Here is a 22,860-nt window from a genome sequence, read left to right on the forward strand (position 1 = left end):
CTCTTACCCTAAAATACTTGTTTCTTTAAATCACCTGTAACTCTGCTGGCAAAAGAAACTAAAGTTGTATTCAAATTAAATCATAAACCTAAGGGCATAAGGGACTAGCCAGTCACCAGGTCCTGGCCACTGTGTGATTGCCATAGCCTGCAGGTGCAGTAGGTTTGCACTTGGCATTTCTGCAGGAATGGAAGCAGTGTGTGTGAAGTTTTTTAAAAATGTTTATTGTTGGCACGGTTTTCCACTTGTATTTTCTTTTATAGTACAACTATTTTTAAGTGAGTGGAATGTTCTGTGATAATTTGGCCACAAGGGAGAGAAATTTAGCTCAGGGACTGAAATGTACTCAATAATGGTAAAAGAGACTAACAAAATGAATAGTCTAATTCAAAAGAATGCTTTAAACTCTAAAGGTTCTTAAAATCATATAAAAGCACATAAAAGCACAAAAAGAACTTGTACTTAATACGGATTAAAGAGCACTGGACTTGGAACCAGAAGCCCTCCAAGTTTGAACTACCATCACTTGCCTGTTCGGAGATCTTGGGTAAGTCACATGCCTACTCTGATGCTCAGTATTTTCAAAAACAGAATGAGGAGCTAGTGATCTCCAAGCTTCTTTCAAAGCCATTGTTACGTGATTAGCTTTTCGTACAGGTTCAAAATATTTCCCAAGGCCTTTGAATTTGTCTTGGCCTCTCTGTTCTATTAACCACACCAATCATTTCTTGCCTTTCTGTCTAGATTTTTCAGATTCTTAAGTGTTCCCTTGGATTGCAAATAGGCATCTCACAGGAAAAACACTTTGTACCTTTCTTGATTTGAGCTCCTCAAGGCAGTCTAACCAAAAAGCACTCGAAAGGACAGGTGGGGTATATTACACTAATTTTAGGTGCCTGGGTGGATTTTCCTAATGCTGGCAAGCTGCCCTTCCTAGGAGTGTTCCAAGAGGGTCTTTGGCAACCATGAGTACGTTAAAACTTGGGTAAAATTATGTTCACGGCTCATAATCTGGAAGGTATCTAATGCTTTAAATTGTTTTTATTAAGAATTTTGACAATTAAAGTAGCTACAACATTTTAAAAATTATGCCTTTTTCTTGATATTTCCTTGGAAATATGCCAATCAGCCAGCATATAATTACTTACTAATTGCCTTTCATTTTTAAACAATTATAGGAAGTGTCTTCAGACACTCCGTTTCAAAACGGCTTCCTGAATTTTACTTTGCTATTCTGACCTAACTTTTTTTTTTTTTTTTTGTAAAACCTAAGGCAAAGTTTCAAATCTTACAAATTTCTCATACACTTAAACCTTACATTTCAAGTTTCTGGGAAGACTAGCATTTTATGACCTAAAACTTATCTATGGAGAGAATTGAACTAATTAAAACTGTGTGTGGAGATCATCTAGCTTAGCCATGGAACATCCTATAGGAGAAAACAATCTCCAGACCTATTTTCTAATATATATCTGGGAAAGAAACTACCTCACACTGGAATCCTGATTGATATTTATGGCCTTTGCATATTGTGAGTTTAATCCCAGGAAAGATCTAAGGGCTTCAGCAATGAGAGTTCATCCAGAGAATCTGGGTGATGTACTAAGCAAATCAACAGTTATGTTGATGGCAAAGGTTCTGGGTGGATATGGGCCATCTCCTAAGCCATGGTAAATAAAGAATGGATGGCAGGAGACCCTAAATTCTAAAGTATTTCTAGCCTAATATCATAAAACAAAAAAAAATAAACTTACACAAATGGACATTGCTTCACAGCCTCAAGGATATGAGAACAAGACCCAAATAAATTAAAAGATAAAAAAGACATTTAGAATGAATAATATGTGTGATTTAGGGAGGGTTTGGTCATCAGGAGACAAAAATAGTCAACACAGAGATTTATTGAGTTGTTGATCTGTCCATGCAACTGTCTTATATTGAGCAAATTAATGGCAAAACACAAAGAATGATTTGGATACAGTGTTTGCCAGTCAGTAGTAGGGGTGGGGTCTTAATTTAACTGACTAGATGGTCATGATGATTAATATAAAGATAAAGTAAACAAGAGAATAACAGGTGCAAGAGAAGGGAATTAATATTAATTCACCTACAATGTTTCCCTGTAGGACACTGGGTACCAGGGAAGAGGGCAACATGACGAGGGAAATCAAGACCTTCCAACCTCCTCAAAACTGAGATCCACCACTCCTCCTACCTGCTCCCATCGCATTCTGTACATGGAGTATATTGTTTCTAGCGAGATGCCTCACCTTAGATGCTCAATAAATGGAATGAGTCAACAATACTTAATCTCACTAAGCCTCATTTCCTTCCTCCATAAAAATGGTAGGAATATGCACCCCCCACCACCATTGGTTTACGTGAGGATTCAAGGAGATAACATACACAAAGTGCTTGCACAACACAGTGCCCAGCATGTAAGTTGCTCAGTAAAAACCAGTTCTTATTAATATTAGGCATTATTATCTCTTTTTTTATGGGCGAGAAAAATGAGGCTTAAAGAACCTGATAAATTACTCCATGATCACACAGATAGTAAAAGTTTAGAAGTCAGACTTCAGACTTGTGTTCGAGTCCAAAACCCAAGTTCTTCCTCCCTCCACATGCTGCTGCTAATTATAATTATTCATGTTTGAGCCTCATCAACTTAAGGCTGTAAGCCTCTTGAAGGCAGGGATCATGAGTGTCTTCATATTCCCATTGAGTATAATTCAGCACCACACGGCAGCCCTAATTAAAAATTTGATTGAACTTCTCTAGATCTCAAATATCTCACACATATAATAGAAGGATCATACTGCAAGATTTTAAGTTGTCTTTTCAGTTCTGCTTTCTGTGAAATCACTCAGTGAATTAAGTAGCAGTGTTAATATCTGATACCCCTAAGCAAATAATGCTTGGTTGAGAATTTACAATGAAAGAAAAAGACCTTAAGTACAAACTTATTTCCCATAAAAAAGAAAGGAAAGATGTGCAACTTCCAGCTAAAATTTTTTAAAGATTATATTTATTTATTCATGACAGAGAGAGAGAGAGAGGCAGAGACACAGGCAGAGGCAGAAGCAGGCTCCACACAGGGAGCCCAATGTGGGACTCCATCCCGGGTCTCCAGGATCACACCCCAGGCCAAAGGCGGCGCTACCAGGGCTGTCCCAACTTCCAGCTTAATATCAGTATCCATTCATTCAGTGTATATTCATTAAAAACCTGTTATGTGCCAGTTTCTAAATCAGTTTTAATACATATAAATACTTAGGGTCAGAAATCACTTCTTAGAACAATAATGAATGAAGGGGACACCCACGTAGACTAATGGATTAGTCATAATAACTCTGCCAAAGAGTTAGATCAGATCACTCTTCAAGATAACAGTCTTTAGATTTAGTTCATAGACTTCTGAACCATATCTAAAAAACATCTTTCTTGAGGTATAATTCGCATACCATAATATCCATCCATTTAAAGTATACAATTTAATTGTTTTATTTAGTACATTCACAGAATTGTGAAACCATCACTAAAGTCTGTTTAGAACATCCTTATTACCCCCAAAAGAAAGCTCATGCTCATTAGCAGTTGCTCCCCATTAGGCAACCCCTAATTTAATTTTTGTCTTGATAGAATTGCCTATTCTGGACATTTCATAGAAATGCAATAATAGAATATGTGGCCTTTTGTGACTGGCTTCTTTCACTTAGCATATTGCTCTGAAAGTTCATTCATGTTATAGCATGTATCAGTAAATTCATTCCTTTTAATTGTAGAATAATATTCCATATAGACGGACCACATTTAATTTATCCATTCATCAGGTGATGGCCATTTGGGTCGTTTTCTGCTATTTAGCTATTATGAATAATGTTATAAATTATTGGGTACAATTTTTTTGTGTGTTTTTCTCTTGGGTCTGTACCCAAGAGTGGAATTGCTTGTTCATATGGTAACTCTGTTGAACATTTTGAGGAACTGCCAGACTGTTTTCCAAGGTAGCTGTACTATTCTTTTGCTGTAACAAACTGTAACTATAACAGCTTTCAATAAGCTCTGTGGGTCTTTACAGTGAATTATCAAACCTGAGGGTAGTCTCAGAGATACCAAACTTGAAGCTGGTGTGAAAAGTGATGGTAGTCTTGGGGAACCTTGCACTTTTTAGTCACTAACAATAGTGAAACACTCTTAAAGATACGTAGGTAAAATTTAGCACATTTAGTATTTTTGCAAGGAAGTGGTCCAAAGAATCATCTGTGAAACAAGGCATCATAGGATGGATCAAGAAAGTTGCCAGATCCTAGTGGAGCTTTCATTTAATGGAACACAGAATTCCCAGGCCAAAGAGTTCCTTATCTGAGCAATAGACAGTCATACACCTAATAGCAAAGAGGTATCTTTACTGATATTATGCTTCACTGTTAGAATATCTTTTCCCAGACGATGGAGTGACATACAATAGAGATGATGGGATTTGAAATGTAGCTTTGCCTGTTTCTGGTTGTATGAACTTCTATGAGCCTCAATCCCCTCAGTTATGAAATGGAAATGATAAAGACATCCCAAAGAATTGGCACAAGAAGCACGTGCTGATATGTACAGTGTACTCTGCAGATTATATAGCACCAAAAAGGATAAAATTTGAAATTTTTTTCTACGTTAGATTTACTCTGTCTTCATCTACTTAGCTGAATCTCTTTGGGAAAACAAAATCAATCCTGTCTTTCCCAGCCCATGCTTAATTTCAACGGAAAAATTAAATGGATATAACATTCAAAAAAGCTTTCCTATATATGCTATAGGAAGAAAGGTTTCCAACCTCACAAACTGAATATCAAGATGGAAAAAAATTCCCATATAATAGAGAAATGTTTTCTATGAGTAGACAGGATACATGAATAAAAAACAGACCTCACTGGGATGGCAGGAAGGAAATATCATGAGATGAATGAGGACCTATGGAATGTCGCTTTAATATCTCTAAGCTCTTCAAAGAGAAAGGATACCTTGAGGAACTTCAAAATGCTACACACTAGTTTGACTTCAGTTTTTCCTGAAAGAGACAAATATTTAGTTTGACTTGTCACCTAACTGGTGCATGATCACAGAAAAGGTTAACCTGACAAATTTTTAATCATGCCCAAGTAGGCCTATGACTATACAAACTTAATGGAAACACACCTTTCATTAAGAAGACAGAGTTAAGAGGGAGGGAGGAAGGATGCAAAGTCACTGAGTGAATATCACAGGACAGACAGTACACTGTGCATGCGTTTTCTTCTCATCGCTCATCCCTGCTCCAAACCAATGCGTGACTCTTTTCCTGTGTTTCATTTCAATGAATGGCAGCACCACACATTGCTCAAACTAGAAAACCAGGCATTATCTTCAGCTCTCAATTTTTCTCTCCTGCTGCATTTAACCAAGTCACCAAGTCCATGAATTCTAACTCTAATTTGTATTAAAATCTCTCCTCATCCCACTACCAATTTTTGCCCTCTTCCAATCTATTGCTCTCACCAAAGATAGAGTACCTTTCTGAAATACACATCTTCCCTTATCTTTCACCTGCCTGAATTATTTCAAAGGCACTCTTTTGCCCTCAACACTACAAGTCCCCAATCTTCTTACTAAACATTTCATGTCTCTTCATGACATAGGCCCTGACATTCTCTTTAGTTCTTTATCCCTTCAGTCTAGGCACTGGTTAGAGCATTTTCAGTTCTCCTCTGGGCATTCTTTGATCTTGTGTCTTGGTTAAATATTCCGCCTATTTACCACAGTCTAAATTTCCCTCATTGTGGCTCCTACACACTATTAAAAATTTATGTATATATGGATATATGTGTATGTATCTATGTAGATGTTTGCACTACTTTCAAATTAACAGGGATGCATGCTATTGTGGGTTGAATTGTGTCTCCCAAAAAGATACTTAAGTCTTTCACTGTTCCCTCACCCTGTTACCTGTGAATGTGATCTTATTTGGAAAGAGCCTCTTTGTAGAAATAACCAAATTAAGATGAGGTCATGCTCAATTGGAATGGGCTCTGATCCCATATTTCTGGTGATCTTATAAGAAGCAAAACCAGAGACATCAGGAGAAGGCCATGTAAAGACAAAGAGGTAGGCAGAGAGAGAAAATGGCCCTGGGAAGATGAAGGCCATCTATTAGAAGCTAGGAAAAGGCAACGAGATTTGACCCAGAGTCTCAGAGGAACCATGGCTCTGAGGACACATGGATTTTGGAATTCTAGCTTCTAGAACTGTGAGAGACTAAATTTCTGTTGTTGTAAGTGACCCAGTAGAGAAACCCAATATAAGAAATTTGGGTTGGGATGCCTGGGTGGCTCAGTGGTTGAGTATCTATCTTGAGCTCAGGGCATGGTCCCAAGGTCCTTGGATTGAGTCCCACATCAGCTTCCCGCAGGGAGCCTGCTTCTCCCTCTGCCTATGTCTCTGCCTCTCTTTCTGTGTCTCTCATGAATAAACAAATTAAATATTTTTAAAAAGAAAAGAAATTGGTTTTTCTTTACGCTGATGCAAAAGAATGCAACTGAAATGATTTGAGCAGATAAGAAATGAAACCAAATCTGTATTTTACAAAGAACACCCTACTTACAGTGAGAATATAATCTGGTGACTCAAGGGTACTTTTTGTATTCAGAGAGGGACATGTAGTATTGTGATGATAGTGTAATTTTCTGTATTATTTGTCATATCTCTCATCAGAGTGTAAATTCAGAGACTGTTTTTTTCTTCTCTTTCCATTCATCTATCTTCAGCATCGAGCAAAAACACTGGTAATTCTTAAGTAAATATTTGTTAAATTAATGATTTTTTTTAGAAAAGTAACTGAATTTTTCACAGTAACCCTACAAAGGTATCACTCGGAGGGAAGAGATCTTAGTTAACTTTGCATCCTCAGTACCCAACATCTAGTAGTTTTTGAGAGAAGAAATGAATAATGTTCAGAAACTAAGTAACTTGCCAAAATTTAACTAGTAAGAAGTAAATTTGTATTGTATTCTGCAAAGGGGATAGAAAGAAAGAATGCACATTTTATCTTTTAAGTAACACCATGCTTCCACATGGAAGTCGATTTAAAAACACAGAAGGAAAACGGTTAACTCCTTGTTTCTGACATCACCACCTAGAATAACTGGTAGACATTTGATACTAGTGACTTAGGTCACAGACAGAGATGGAGAAATAATCATTCCACTTAATTCACTTCTAACTACTCACCACAGGAGTTATTAAAAATGGAAAGAACTTCTTTGTTAGAAGCACGGCTCATTGTAATGTTGCCATAGTACAGATGTCAAAACTCCATGATCCAATTTACAGCTTATTTTTAAATTGTATTATTCATTTAAAAACAATATTCTATAAGGCATTACTTTAAAAGAAATTCTTCTCTTCCTTTTTGAAATGGTTTATTTTCTAACATAGCAATAAGCAATATTATAAATATGTAGATTCATTACAAAGGAGCTGGTTATAATGGCATTTTGTCTTTGATATACACATATTAGGTGTCAACTGATGAATTTCATTAATTATAGATATAAAGTACACTTTTATGAATGTGACTTCAAAATAACCTCAAAATTATTTTTAACAGCAGCAGATGTTCTATCTGTAAAGTTATGCTACTCACTTTTATACATTTAAAACAGAAACCAGCTTTGTGCTTTATAGCAAATATAAATGGGGCAATTTGGATAATGAAAATAAATGAATAACAGCAGTACTAATAGAGCTGATCCTATTTGTGATGGCTCATTAACTCTGGACAGGATGCAATTCACTACCCTGGATCAGGAGTTGATAATGGTACAATGTGGAGCTATTAGTAAAAGAAGGTTGCAATAGGAAATTAACAGAAGGTCTGTTCATTCATTGGGAAGTGGTATCCCCTTTTGTATGTATAACTGCATTAAACCATGCATTCAAAAAGAGAAAAAGTCAATGGCAAGGAGTAATTTGGGTACCACTTACTACTTCTACTACTACTACTACTACTACTACTACTACTACTACTACTACTACTATTACTACTACTACTGTGATTACTACACTGCTACTACAGGCTAGGATTTATCAAGCTTATAGTAAGCACTTTAAACATTTGGTTACTTAGTCCTCATGGTAGTCCTCATGGTAGTCCTATCAGGTAGTTACAAATCTTAGCCTCATTTTGCAGATGAGGAAGCTGAGACATAGGAACTTGCTCCAAGTCACATACCGATGAGTTGTGAAGCCTAAATTAGAACCAGGCAGTCTGACTCCAGAGACTTTGCTCCTAACTATTCACAGGATGACAAATGTTGCCCCCCACCGCCCCCCTTCTTGCCCCAGATCTGTCTTATCTCCAACTTCATCTAATTTTGAATGACAACAAGCAAATGAAAATCCCAGTATTTCAGGTGGAGAGGGACAGCAATACGATGATGACCTGTCAGGAACAAGGATCAGATTCTAGGGCAGGAGGGAAAAGGAGAAGTTTGGTTTGAAAAGATATATTCACTAAACCTGTTTGTTTTCATGTATAAATGATAGTGTTAAAGCTGAACAAAATCTTGGCCCATGGGATATGCTGATGAAATTACACAGGGAGCATAGTAAAAAATGTTGATAAACACTGACATTCTCTGACCTCTAGCCTACCATTAACGGGCTGTAAGATCCTGGGAAAATCATACCTAGTAGCAATATTTCCCTGGGCTGGACTAGATCTCAAAGACAGTGTTTTCCAAATGCTGGTCTGTGAAGCACTGCAACAATTTCTGTGCTCTGGAGGGAAAAAAAACCCTAAGTACAGAGTAGTAACTTTCTCATAAGGCAAAGTATATTCAAATTAAAGTATGGTCCTTGATTCTGAAATCAGGTTCTTACTATGTCCTTGTTAACATTTCAGTTATGAAATGATGATGGTGAAGTACATGATGAAAGTTCTCCTTTGCTTATTTGATGTTCTTAGCAGAACAAGAATTGCTTACTTTCTATCCTTCCAGAACCTTTTTGAATTGTTACAGGGGTATGATATATCATAAGGGGAACCACAACTTCAATATATTTTGCAAGTTAAAATGTTCAGGATATTCTGTATTTCCATAGTGTTATGCAGTTAAGCATTTTTACATGAATTATCTCAGTGTTCAACAGTCTGCGAGACAATCTTATTTCCCACAGACTGAAAAATAGAATTCAGGAAGGCTGGTCAAGATTATAAAAGAAGAGCCAGATTCTAATCCATGTCCTTTGACTTTAAATCCTGTCTGCTTTTCAACCTATAAGTGGTTCATAAATCTAGTCAAACAAAGGATCATAAGGAGAGTGTTCTATATACAGAAAACTAATAAATCTGAGTTTCTGGGGGATGAGGACTAAGAGTTGGATCTTTTAAGAGCTCTCCAAGTGATTCTGGTATGCAGCCTAGTTTGGGAACCATTGGTGAACATTGGATGGTTCCTGTCCACCTAGCTTTATAAGAGGAGCAGGAGCTTTAGAGTCAGACAGAACGTAATGCCTCTGGGCTAGTGCTATAGCAGAGTCTTAGTTCTTTATCTGTGAAATGAAGATGCTGCCTAATATGTAGAGTTGTAAATACAGTTGACCCTGGACAATTCAAACTTTAGAGGTATTCATCCCCTGTGCTGTTGAAAATCCACGTGTAACATTTGACTCTCCAAAAACATAACTACTTAGAGCCTACTCTTGACTAGAAGCCTTACCAATAATATAAAGTTGATTAACAAATATTTCATGTGTTATATGTATTATGTACTGTATCCCTATAATAAAGTAAGCTAAGGAAAAGGAAATGTTAAAAAATCATAAGGAAAATCCCTTTTCAGTGCTGTACTGCATTTATCAATATAGTAAGTTTATGTCACCTGTTTATAAGATGAAACGTCTACAACAATATTGCCTTACTGACACAAAACACTGTAGGTGATGTAGGTATTACTAACACTCAATATCAAAAATGAAGAGATATTGTATAATTTGTGTTTGTGTGTATAAGTTTTGATAAATTTTAACTTTTATAATAGATTTGTGCCTTAGGTAAGTGATAAAATAGACTTCATTTACAAATATTTCATGCATTCAGGACATAACATTTCCTTAAAATTTTTTATATTCCTAGGCCACCTAATTTATCTGTGAGTTTTTTCAAATGGTTGCAAATCTCCAAAATTTTTCTAATGTATTTATTAGAAAATCCATGTATAAATGGACTCACAGAGTTTGAACCCATGCTGTTTGAGGGTCAATTATATTAGAAAAAAATAGACATAAAATGCCTAGATGTGGTAGTCACTCAAAAATAGAACTTATTTTATGATTAGTATTACCACTACTACTAGAGTGAGTATACTGCCTAATAGGATGCTCTAATATTACTAAGAATAAGATATTATTATAAATGCTGATGATTCTAGAATTTTCCTAATGCAAATAACACAACAAAGACAGACAACCCACTCAATCATGACCTTGGGACAGTTTCCAGTCTCAGTTTCCTCCTCTATGGATTGCTAAGGTATCTCCTGGCTCTAAAGGGCAAGGACTCCACAGTTGTACTTAATAGTTTAATAGTTAAAGGGCAGGTTGAGGAAGTGGTTCTTGAGTATTAAACAGTATAACTGAAGTAATTAGTACTTAAAATGACAAGTCTCTGTTGTTATACAGTCATTTGCTATCAAAGCAAGGCTCTGTCCAAAGGTAGACATTAGCTTCCTTAGAGTTTATAATTTATATCTGTCCAGCATCAAAAATATTTGAAACAGCTTGCCAAAAAAGTTATTTTAAGGCAAAAACATAGCCAGAGAAAGTGCTAAGAATCCCCCAACAAATGTGATAGAAATGGAAGAGAAGGGGAAATAGAGCAGAGAAGGTGATTTTTTTTTTTCAGGAAACCAGGAGAAGCTGTTCAATGTGAAAAACTTCACACTTTTCAAAAATTGACATTTTCAAAAATTAGGAAAATATAGCCTTTTCTTAATGTTTCTTATCAAAGACTGAAAATATGAATCACCAATACATAGATACAAGCTAAATAAAGGATTTTTTTCTAAGTAGAATAGAATGCATGTATTTAAATAGTAATGAGTGCTTTTCTTATCATGACTAACTTTATTCTTGTCCTTTGAAAAATGTATACATTGCATTTAAATATTCCATCTTTATTTCTCTATCATCTTGCTATCATTTGTCCCTTCCTTTTCTTTTTATAAAACTGAAGAAGGCTTTAATCATGAAAATACAGGCTTATCACAGTAATGGTAGCAAGGATCCAGAATTATATCCATTACAAATTCATATTAAGTTGTAGATTTTGATCCCTTGAGAATGATTAATTTGATTTATTGCTCTCTACCCTCTGTCCTAGTTTTGATCAAAATGAAAACTCCTTCCTGGTTTTAGGCTTAGTTTTCTTACTACTTCCTTGCTGTCACTGCCCTAACCCAGACTCATACTTCGCCTCACCTTGGCTGCTCTACAGGTCTCCTTTCAGCTGGAGTCCTTGGCTTTAGGACCTTGTACTTCAAAGTCCTACAACTGTAGCTATATTAATCTTTCTAAAGCAGAGCTATGATTAGGTCTCTTCTCCTCTAAAACACTTTCTTGGCCACCTACTATTCGCCATAGTCATGTCTGCCATTCAAGCATCCATGATTTTCTCCCAAACTACCTCTCTGTCTTCTTACTGCATTCTGGTGGGGGGCGAGGGGGGTGGGGGCTGATCTCTAGCCAAACTGTGTGTTAGTGCCCAGATGCAACCTGTGTTATTTCATCTCCTGTACCATGCTATTGCTTTTCAGATATTCTTTTCAGATACTCTCTAATTTACATTTATCACCCCACCCCAAATCTAACAAGTCAGACTCATAAGAATTGAAGTAAAGGAGGTTTGCTTGCTTATACTTGTAACCAAATGTCCAGCACTAGTACTCCATATTTACTTATATAAAATTCATTCTTTTACTTCTGAGATACGATTCCTTCTCAGTTGCCAACATATATGAAGCCAGCTGGCAGGATTAGTCTAGGAAAGAAAGAGGCCACGTTGAACTCCCATGCCACAGAAATAAATGAAACCTAATTTGCTGACCTGTCTTGTTTATTTTGGTCCATTCATCAGTGTAATAGAATACAAACAGCTTTGGAGACCAGAAATTTAGTCCCATTTCAAGTTCAATCATGTAACTTTCAGAAAACCATGGAATTACTCTGTTTTTTTTTTTTTTTTTCATTTATAAAATGGAAATCTGTCTGGCTTTACTCCAATAGTAAACACACATAAAGTATTATTATTATCTTATTTGCCATTCCCTACAACACAGCCTCTTTTTTATATGCATTTGCTTTACAATCCTCTATTATTCCCAAAGCTTTTACAGATTTCATAATTCCATTTTGATACCACTGAAAATCCCAGAGAAGGAAGCAAGCACCCAATATCACAAGCAATATTCAAATATATGCCTTTTTAGGATATTGAATAGATAATATCTTAGGCTTTTCCTATATCTAAAATAGTAAGATTCTATACTCATATTTGTATCTGAAATTTACATATCTCTTATATATAAAGTAATCTGCTGAGATGTATACAACATTTCTATCCTCCTGAGAAGTGCTTGGACATGCCACAATTTCCCTGTCTCATGATTTTAGATTTTATGAAGGTTTAGCATGTCTGTCTCATCTCTCATATACAGAAAATCATGCAGGACACCTCAAATTTCTTGTAGTAATTCACATTACAGTTATTCCTTTTATATAAGAATATAGGTTTAGGTTTTAAACAAACGTGGATTTGAAACAACAAATTACTGAAATATATTTTATGTTTTTTCTTTTATTGCTAGCTATTAGAGATTCTGGGGAGAGAAAAATTTCAACCAGTATTGTTTTGGGAGAGGCAAAGATCCTCAAAATGTGTACTTAGTGAAATAAAAAAGTATATGGTCAGGTATAGCACATAGGAAATTATAGCAACTGCTTGCTCCAAAAACTAGGCTAGTCATCCTAATCCAGAGTCGATTTTAATATAAAGCTGGCAAATACATCATATACACTACCTCTCTCTTTTTACTAACCCCCTACCTAACTGATAAATTGACACCAGAAATCAAACGTCTTCACTATCCCTATTTTAAAGACTTGCCTGGATGAAATCTGACCTTAACTCACACTGCCATGCCTTTCATTAGTTTGCCCAAGCTTTCAACAAAATCAGAGTTACAATAATGAAGAAATAAGTTTGCCCAGAGTTTACTTGGAGATTTTAGAGTAAATCTTACCCAAGTGATTCAGCAACTCTAAGTAAATGAAAACTGATGCCTCCAATTTCACACAGAAACACACATACACCCCATAGGCACATACAAATACATTTCAGTGATAACCAAGGTAGAAGTAGTTTCGGAGTCTAATACAAAACTGACACACACACTCAAGAACTTTTAGCCTTTCATATTCAGCTGAGACTCAAAGAATGAAAAAACAATTCTAGACCTCTTTTCCTTAACACAAACTACAACATTTGTAGTTTCAACTGCAAGTAAACCTCAATTTTCAAATCTATCATCCTTTATAAATTCTAGAAAAAGTAAAGCTGGATGATTGAGATAGCAGGACTATCCAAAAGCTATTTACTCAAAGACACTAGGACCCTCTGGAAAAATAGAATGGAAAGAAGTCAGCACTTACTTGGCACAAACCACTGATGCACATATCCAAAGATTCTGTGTAGCATCGAGTCCCATCTAAGACTTTAGGTGCTAGTTCAACAACCAAGGTTGTTCCTTTGGCTTGGCATTTGAGTGAACATGGGTTGTCAGGGTCATTAGACACAGGAAGCCATTCATAAAACTGGCCATGGTGCTTGACATCATTGTGAGCTGAGCATTGCTGAGCTCGGAAATCGCCTGCTTCTGGTGGGCAGTCCTGGAAAAGAAAGGAAGGAGGCACATACAGGTTAAGAGGGTAGCCCAAACAGAAAACTGGAGCAGCTATGTGGTTTGTCAAAATCTTAGACAACAAAACAAATGTCCTGATTGTTACAGATGGACACTCCCATAACATCTGAGAATCAATCATATGATTCTTTGGCCGTGAAAAGTGTAAAGATTTGAGAAAGTAATCACCTTGAAATATATTTTTGGATTGAAATAAATGGAAAAGTCATCAGCTTGAGATCGATCTAATTGATATTAGTTGGGAAAGTTGTCAGCTTGAAATATATTTTCTGAAAGATGTTGAATGATCCATGGATCCCTCTACAATGAAATACGATTTTGATTTCCGTGTAACTTAAGTAGAACTTACTGAAGCCAGAGGGTTAGTCAAACACATGCCTGTTGCTTTCAGTTCTAATAATGAAACCTATGACAAGACTATAGCAACTCGCAGCATAAAGTTATGATAATTTCATTCAAACATTTTTGTAGGACTGTTTGTACAAAACTTTGCACAGCATCTAGAATTAAATATGGGGGGACAAAAAAAGAGAAAAGAGCATTTATATCTTAATTTCTTTCGCAACACAGCAGAGCAGAAAGGTTTGGACTTCTCAGATGGGAGCAAGGCTGTGATAGAGGGGTCTCTCTGAGACTAGGTTTCCTTTTGTTCAGATGAGAGGTAATAATACTACTCAGCCCTCAAGGTCACTGTGAGAATTTCCTGGGCTTATGTCAGCTAAATACTGGCATAATGAAGACAGTACATGGTAGCTATTACTATGATTATTCAATGAAGCCACTGAAGAGAAAAAGCTGGAGAATAATGAGATCCTCTGAATTTAAATTTTAAATCACATTGGCAGAGACCAGTGGAAAATAAAAATGTTTTAAATGTATATTTTATAAAGGGCATTTTAAAATTAAAACTATAACTCATGATGGCTATTATCTAAAACACGATACATTTTAGTGAAAGCAAATGATACTCAACTTTAAAAAGGCAAGCATCACCTATCCCTCGAAAAGGCTTTTGGATACATTTATTTCATTCTCCACATGTTCAGATTAGGATTTACTATGGGATATTATAGAATATCTATTTATTGGGACACCTGGATGCCTCAGTCATTTAAGCATTTGCCTTCAGCTCAAGTCATGACCAAGGGTCCTGGGATTGAGCCCCACATAGGGCTCCTTGCTCAGTGGGGAGCCTGCTTCTCCCTCTGCCTCTGCCCCTCCTCCTGCTGGTGCTTTCTCTCTCTCTCTCTCTCTCAGATAAGTAAATAAAATCTTTTTTTAAAAAGAATCCATGTGTTGAAAGGTTTTAACTATAATTTTTAAAAATCTCAAATAGAGGCTTGGATGTGGCCTTTAGCATGTCTTGGTTACTACATCATAATTTTTGAGGGTTCTACATAGAATAAGGTTTCTTTCTCTGAAAACCTCTTTACATTTAAAGAAGCATTGTGAGGATAGTATTACTCTATTTCTTAAAATGGAATTCCTGACTTTTTCCCCCAAACTTTAGTGGTACCATTAAGTAGCGTATAAGATTTTATTTTTTTTCAATTTTTCTTTATTTATGATAGTCACAGAGAGAGAGAGAGAGAGAGAGAGAGAGAGAGGCAGAGACATAGGCAGAGGGAGAAGCAGGCTCCATGCACTGGGAGCCCCATGTGGGATTCGATCCCGGGTCTCCAGGATCGCGCCCTGGGCCAAAGGCAGGCGCCAAACTGCTGCACCACCCAGGGACCCCATATAAGATTTTAATATTTGGAGCAGCATAAATTCTTTCTAGGCAAGATGGTGGATAAGCACTTAAACACTTACTTAAGATGAACATAAAATAGCTTAAAGTATAATATAATATCTCAAAGGTAGTTTACTGCTAGTATCATATATGTTCTTGGAGTGAATGAAAACATAGTATTAAAGAAAAAATAATTTATAAATATAATACCCATCACTACCCAACGAGGCTTAAGTGATTTCAAATATTGCCTGAGAAAAGTGTATTTAAAATTCATTACTTATTAATTTTGTAAATGATAGGCAACAGTTTAAAATTTTTAAAGATCAATCAATAAGCATGTGTTATACTTTGTCTTTTGTGATAATTAGTTATTCATCATGAGAAATAAAACAAAAACCACACCCTACAAAACTATGTTATGAATCACACAACAGGTTAGTTGTATGTTGGTAACACAGATTCTCTGAATTTAAATGTTTTAATGCTAGCTCCTTTCAGACCATGTGTTCCAAAATAGGAGTGAAGACAGATTTTTAACAGTCACCTGTCACAGGCTCACATTAAAAACAAGACCACAACTTGTTTACAAATCCTACCAGTCTCTGCTTAGACCTCACTTACTTACTTCTGTCTTGAAATAAACCTATGAATGAACATTGTCCGCCAGTCTACACATTCTCTTCCTAAAGTTCCCCCATTTGAGCTACAACAGAGACTGTTAAAATAACCTGCTATCTATGATCAGCATGTTTCCCTGGTGGACCCTGTATGTGAGCTCCCAGAGCAGAACTGATAGGTTAGTTAATAATGTTTATTTTTTGTTTGTTTTTGAAGGAGAGAAAGCCAGGAAGAGAGAGAGAGAACATGAGTGGGGGAGGCAGGGCAGAGGGAGAAGGAGAGAGGGAATCTCAAGCAGACTCCCCCATGAGTGCAGAATCTGACAGGGGACTTGATCTCATGACCCTGAGATCATGACCTGAGCCAAATTCAAGAGTTGGATGTTCAATCAACTGAGGCACTCCTTATTAATGATGTTGAAGTGTTTTCAGTTGCATCATACCTGTCATCCCAAGAATCACCTGATTTCTCAGTAATACAAAAGAAAGCAGAAAGTTGGGGTAAGTTGTTTAGAATGTTCACCAACCCCTCTCATAATTAACCTTTTCCTCCCTTTTCTAGAAATGAAAGTGAATCAGCTGTAAGGGAATTACAGGGTCAGGCTGAATGACCTCTGCATTGAAGTCATGAGAGTAGTATATAATTAAGAGACCTCTTAGTATGAACCAGAGATCATTTTCTGCATTTATCCAATTCTGAGAGGAGTGTCAGTTATATTTTTAAATTGATGTTACATAGTCTTAGTACAGACATAAAACTGCAGAACCTCTTAGAGTCCCTTCTATTCAACCAAATGTGTTGAGTCTTCCCATCTTTGCTAAAATAAATAAGGCTCAAAGGCACTCAAAGGTAAAATAAGTAAAAAGTTAAAATATTAACACTTTTAGGTTTTTTTTCTTCTGTAACACAGTCAACAGAGAATCAAGGAGCAGACTGATGGTCCTGTTCTCAACCGACCTGTAGCTAACAGCTGCAAGAGTACCTTTTATAGATATTATAAACTTTCACAACTGGAGAAATGTCTCTAAGAAAAATAAATGCTCGGGAATACCTTTATTCATTTTTATCATCACTGTCTTTTCTTCCACCCATATTTTTGTAGAGGTGGGAAAATACATTTTGCTAAATTGAGAATGTACTTAAAACCTGGAGTTCAGAGCTGGAAACTGAACTTGAACCTTTTTAATGTTTTAGTTTATTTGTACTTGGCAAAATGCAACTTCCTGTTTTAAGAAAAAGGACTTAAGAGGACTTATAAAACAGGTTCAGAAAGCTTCTTGGACATCAAATAGCTCTTACAAAATAACATTTTGATGATTTAAGTGTAAATGAATCAGAAACATATGAATCAAATTTCCCTTGAAATACACATGTTTAAAAATTAAGGGAAGAAGGATTTGGCAAAAGCTTCTTTGTTGAACCCAAAACATCTCAAGCATAGTTCAAGACCCTCATTGAACCCCTGATACATCTGGGATCACCCAGCTGCAGGAATGGAAACTCAAGCACAGTCATCACAGCTTCTTGTCCCACCAGTATGATCATAATAATTGCAACAGAACAGCTCTCATTTGTATAGAGATCCACCGTGTACAAAATTTTTAGTTTTTAATTATAATTTGGTTCAAGAGACCACCATCCTTCCTAATATTCTTAGAAATCAGATTTAGAAACTGATGTCCTAATTGCTTTGGAAAATATTTAATGTCTTATCCTGGGCATCCTCCTTGAAATATTAGCTTCTGGAAATATGCTTTATGATACCATAGGTCATCAGTGCTGCCCATGAGATGTGGTTTTCCTTAGGTTGTCCTGAATGTAGCATGTATTGGATATATGCAATGTGATTTTGTATATATAAAGCCTTAGTAGTAGAAATCATGAATTTTCAATGGGGATAATTAAAACAAAGAAGAAAACAAATCAATTACTTATATATTTATGCATTGAACCTGGCTTATAGATAGTAATGACACAAACAATGAAAATTACCAAAAATTCTAGTGGCTAACTGAACAAAACACATGTCCCTGGCAAAACACAAGAACCTGGCAAGAAACATGGTGTGAGAAGGATGCACTGGATTAAAGATCCTTCCCTTCCAGCCTCTCTTATGTCTCTAGAAATACCATCTAGTAGAAATGGAGGAAGAAAGAGCAATCGAACACTTTCCTTGGCCTTCTGTCTATTTCCAATTAACTGTCGTATGCTTGTGGATTAACAACTGTGTGTCAGGTTCCTGAGTTAGGACTTCCTCACTCTGAAAAAAATATATTTTATTTTAAATAGTCAGATGATCCCATGAGTTACTGTATTTAGCCACTAATACAATATAATAGTTTTCCAATTTTTAAGCAGTCATTCTGAACCATAGCAGAATTTTCTCCTTTAAAAGCACAGAAATATAGTCTGACCTTTTATTTGCTCCCATTATAATTCATAAAGTCCATGGAGTTCTGCCATAGATGAATCCAATTCAAAACACTTTCTGGTTAATCAACTAGCCAGTGGGAAAGATAAGATGGATCCCAGATGTCCCCTGATGATGATAGGTGGATCAGATTACATTGTGGGATGAAAGAGAGTTAGGCTTTCCAGAGTTTACTCACTGGGTGAAATGTAAAAGATTCTATCTCAGCAGTTAAGGTGGGAGCGCCTGAAAGGCCTTTAAAATGGTTTTTGAAAAAATATACAGAAGATAGATTCAGTATCAGGAGAAGCATGACTTTTTCTGTATTTTCTCTCTTTGTAAAGAAGACATTTTCTTTCCAGAGGGACATGTCTCTGCTTTACCTCTGTCCTTCATTGGTTGGCCTTCTCTGCTAATTTTTGCTATTTCAGTGAACATATATGAGTGCCATATTCTGATTCTGTGGTTCTATTTACAGAGACACTATTCATACTTGATAATATCAAGAAAACACTGCAAAGCGCATTTGGGTGGCCACATGAACTGTAGTAATGGAAAAAAAAATCTTTGCTTCCTACTGTACTTCCCTATCTTGCCACTGTTCTTCTGAATCTTTTCTCTCTCCTTCACCCTGCCCTAAGCACTCACTCCTCATGAAAGTTGCTATGCAAGAAAACAGAGTTGCTTAGTAAGGCATTTGCTCCATTTGCCAGCAATTTGGGACTGCTATTCATGATAAAAACATAGATAGAAATTTCTCAGCTACTTGATGACTTTAGAGAATCTTACTAGTTCTAAGTTTTGCCCTTGAAATATTAGGAATTCTCAAAGTACATGGTAAAATAGAAAAAGATTACAAGTTTCCTTCACAATAAATGGATGGAGGCTCTGGAAAACATACTCCCAAAGCTCTCAAATCTCTTAGCACACTTAAATAGATGGCAGGCTGCCTCGTTTATATATTTTTGTCTCTATTACTTGGCTTTCTGCTTCTTTTATTCAAAGTTAAAGTGAAAATGGTATCTCCCCTGTCAGGTAAGTATGGAGAGAGCCCAGATGTCTATTGACTGATGAATGGATAAAGGAGTGGTTGTGTGTGTGTGTGTGTGTGTGTGTGTGTGCAATGGAATATTATTCAGCCATGAAAAAGAATGAAATCTTGCCATTTGCAATGATGCAAATGGAGCTAGAGGGTATTATGCTAAGTGAAATAAGTCGTCAGAGAAAGGTAAATACCATATGACCTCACTCATATGTGAAATTTAAGAAAGAAAACAGATGGACATATGGGAAGGGGGGGAAATAGGAGAGAGGAAAACAAGTCATAAGTGACTCTTTATAATAGAGAAAAAGCTGAGGGTTGATGGAGAGAGGTGGGTAGGGGATGGGCTAGATGAGCGATAGGTATTAAAGAGGGCACTTATTGTGAATGAGCACTGTGTGTTGTATGTAAGTGATAAATCTCTGAATTCTACTCCAGAAACCAATATTGCACTGTATATTAACAAACTTTAAATGAAATAAAATATAAAAATTAAAATTACAAAGATAATCATAAGGAAACACATAAAAAACCCAGAGTTACGGTGAAATACCATAAAAAAATATGAAATACCATCTCACATGGTACTGAAACATAACCAATGTTTCAGTTTTTATTTCCAACTCAGATTCCTCTCCTGAGCTTCAGGCTTTAATATACAAGGGCTTCCTTAGCATCTGGATGTTGAGGACATCACAAACTCCCTATGTCCAAATCTGAACCCCTGATCCTTTTCCTCTGCCCAAATCTGTTCCCTCCCCAGATCCTGCCCAGTCACAGTCAACTCTACCCTTTTCTCAGGTTCTCAAACTTGAGGATGCATCAGAGTCACCTGGAGGGCTTGTGAAAAACCCAAGGTTGCAGAGGCTCACCCTCCAGAGTTTCTGATTTAGTAGATCTGGGGTGAGGCCCAAGAATATGCATTTCTAACAAGTTCCCTGGGGATTCTGGTGTTACTAGTTTGATGACCATGCTTTATGACCCACTGCCTTAGAGTCATCCTTGACACATCTAATCCATTCGGAAAGATTACTTATATAGACAAAGTGTGCAGAATCTGAGCACAACCCAGTCTGAACTACCATCATGTTACCTGCACTACCACCATAGTCTCTCCTAACTAATCACCTGTCTTCTGCCCTTGCTCTCTTAGAGACTTTTGCCAATGCAGCAGCCAGAATGAGCTTATTAAAGCATAAAGCACATTGTGTAAACTTTCTGCTACGACTTTGTAATGGCTCCCCACTTCACTCAGCTAAAAGACAAAATCTTCATCTCGGATGGAGGTGAAGATCTGGCCCCATCACCTCCTATTGTCTTCATTACTCACCTGGCTCCAGCCACACTGGATTCCAGCTCTCTCTTGGACACTACAGGAATGCTCTTACCCTAGGACACAAGCCTTATCTACTCCCTCTGCCTGGCATTTTCTTTGCTCAGATTCCAAATGGATAATTACCTCACCTCCATCAAGTTTTTGCTCACATATCATCTTCTCAAATAGACCTAAACCCAGTACTCTCTGTAAAACCGCAATATCCCCTCCCACTACTGATTCCGATTCTTCTTTCTCCTCTCAACTTTGGTCTTTTTTTTTCATCACACTTAATCACATTCAAGTATGCCATATAATTTACTTCTTTATCATGCTCATTTTTAATTGCCTGTCTCATTCCACTAAAGCATAAGTTCCAGAAGGACAGGAATCTTTGACTGGCTCACTCTTATATACGAGGACTCAAGTATTTGTTGAAAGAATGAGTGTCTAACATTAAATAAATGGAACAGAGGTGCTATTTTTCATTGTAGAAACTCCACTTCTATTTTTTCAAATCTTGCAGGAAATCTAATTCTTGTTGGCTTTCTCATTCATGGGACATCTAATTTTTTTCTTTAAAATACAAATGTACAAGAATACTTGTGCATTTCAGACACTAGGAAAAGTGAGTAGGGATTCTAGCCTGTTTTCTGAATAGGCAGATTGATATTTCCTCCTCCACATAAACAAATTTAACAAGGTAATATTAAGAAACATAAAATGTGCTGAAATTATTTATTATTCAATAAATAGCCAGACATTTGTAAATTTTATATAGCACTCCATGTTATATGCATGCACTATAAAGTGCTAATGTTAAGGTATCAAGCTTTATCCCCCCAAATTTTGGCCACCTGCTTATAGTAACATCAACATCGTCATCAAAAGCATTTATTTGTAAAAGACTGTTAGCTGCTACGTAAAATGAAATTAAACAGACATCCCTGCCCTGTCTAGACAGTCTGTATGGAGACAATTCTATTATATTTCAAGAGCATAATATTTAAATCTCTAACACATCATTGTGAGTGCAAAGAACAGAAAATGGGGTCGATTCTGGAGGGTGGTGCTATAGTAGGTAGAGGCCATTCTTGGCTCATTCTTCCTCCTTTTTGAAAATGCCAACAGACTTTCTTGGGACACTAGACTTTCATATATACAAGATATATTTTTAAAGTCCTTGTTTTTGTTCTCTTTTTTTTCCTAGTGTAAAAGATTTGCAGATTTTCTTTATTCCCCTTCCAAACTGTCAACACTCTTGGAAAATCATATATTTAAGGGAAATACATCCCTACAAAAATTAATCATTAACCATTTTAATGCTTTACTATGGATCAGGTTTATGCTCCATAAAAGAACATCTTTACAGATTTGTGACCCTGTAAAATAATATGGAACTCTCTAGTTTATTCAAGCTTTGGGTGTGCCCTATTCTATGCCTACTAAGTGAATACTGGTTACAGGTATATAAAATAGCTCTAAACTATTCCAGTGTGTTATTCAGGTCCAGACATAAGAGATTCAAAATGTATGATATAATAAATCATTAACCACACCCTACTTACTCGATTAGAGCTTGTTATCTGAAAACAAATGCTTTGCCTGGCTAGTTTTTAATGACTCCAGGCATCGGAGAGCTGATCTAAGTAAAAACATTTAAAACATTTAGTTTTAAAAGTTCATTTTTTTTCCTTTGGGTAGCTTTTATTTCAGTGCTTTTATTTTTTCTCC

The 22,860-nt window shown here is 36.3% G+C and overlaps 1 protein-coding gene across 3 annotated transcripts in view; it reads right to left on the minus strand.

Moving 5' to 3' along the window:
- The window catches only part of ADAMTSL1 (ADAMTS like 1), an 871,496-nt gene that overhangs the window by 276,322 nt on the left and 572,314 nt on the right, over positions 1 to 22,860 (minus strand). For all 3 annotated transcript variants that reach the window (XM_072728197.1, XM_072728199.1, XM_072728198.1), the window contains one exon: positions 13,738 to 13,974. In XM_072728197.1, coding sequence (XP_072584298.1) covers positions 13,738 to 13,974 — 237 coding nt within the window. The remainder of the gene's footprint in view (positions 1 to 13,737; positions 13,975 to 22,860) is intronic.

Source organism: Vulpes vulpes, chromosome 12 (assembly GCF_048418805.1).
Source record: "Vulpes vulpes isolate BD-2025 chromosome 12, VulVul3, whole genome shotgun sequence".
NCBI lineage: Eukaryota > Metazoa > Chordata > Mammalia > Carnivora > Canidae > Vulpes > Vulpes vulpes.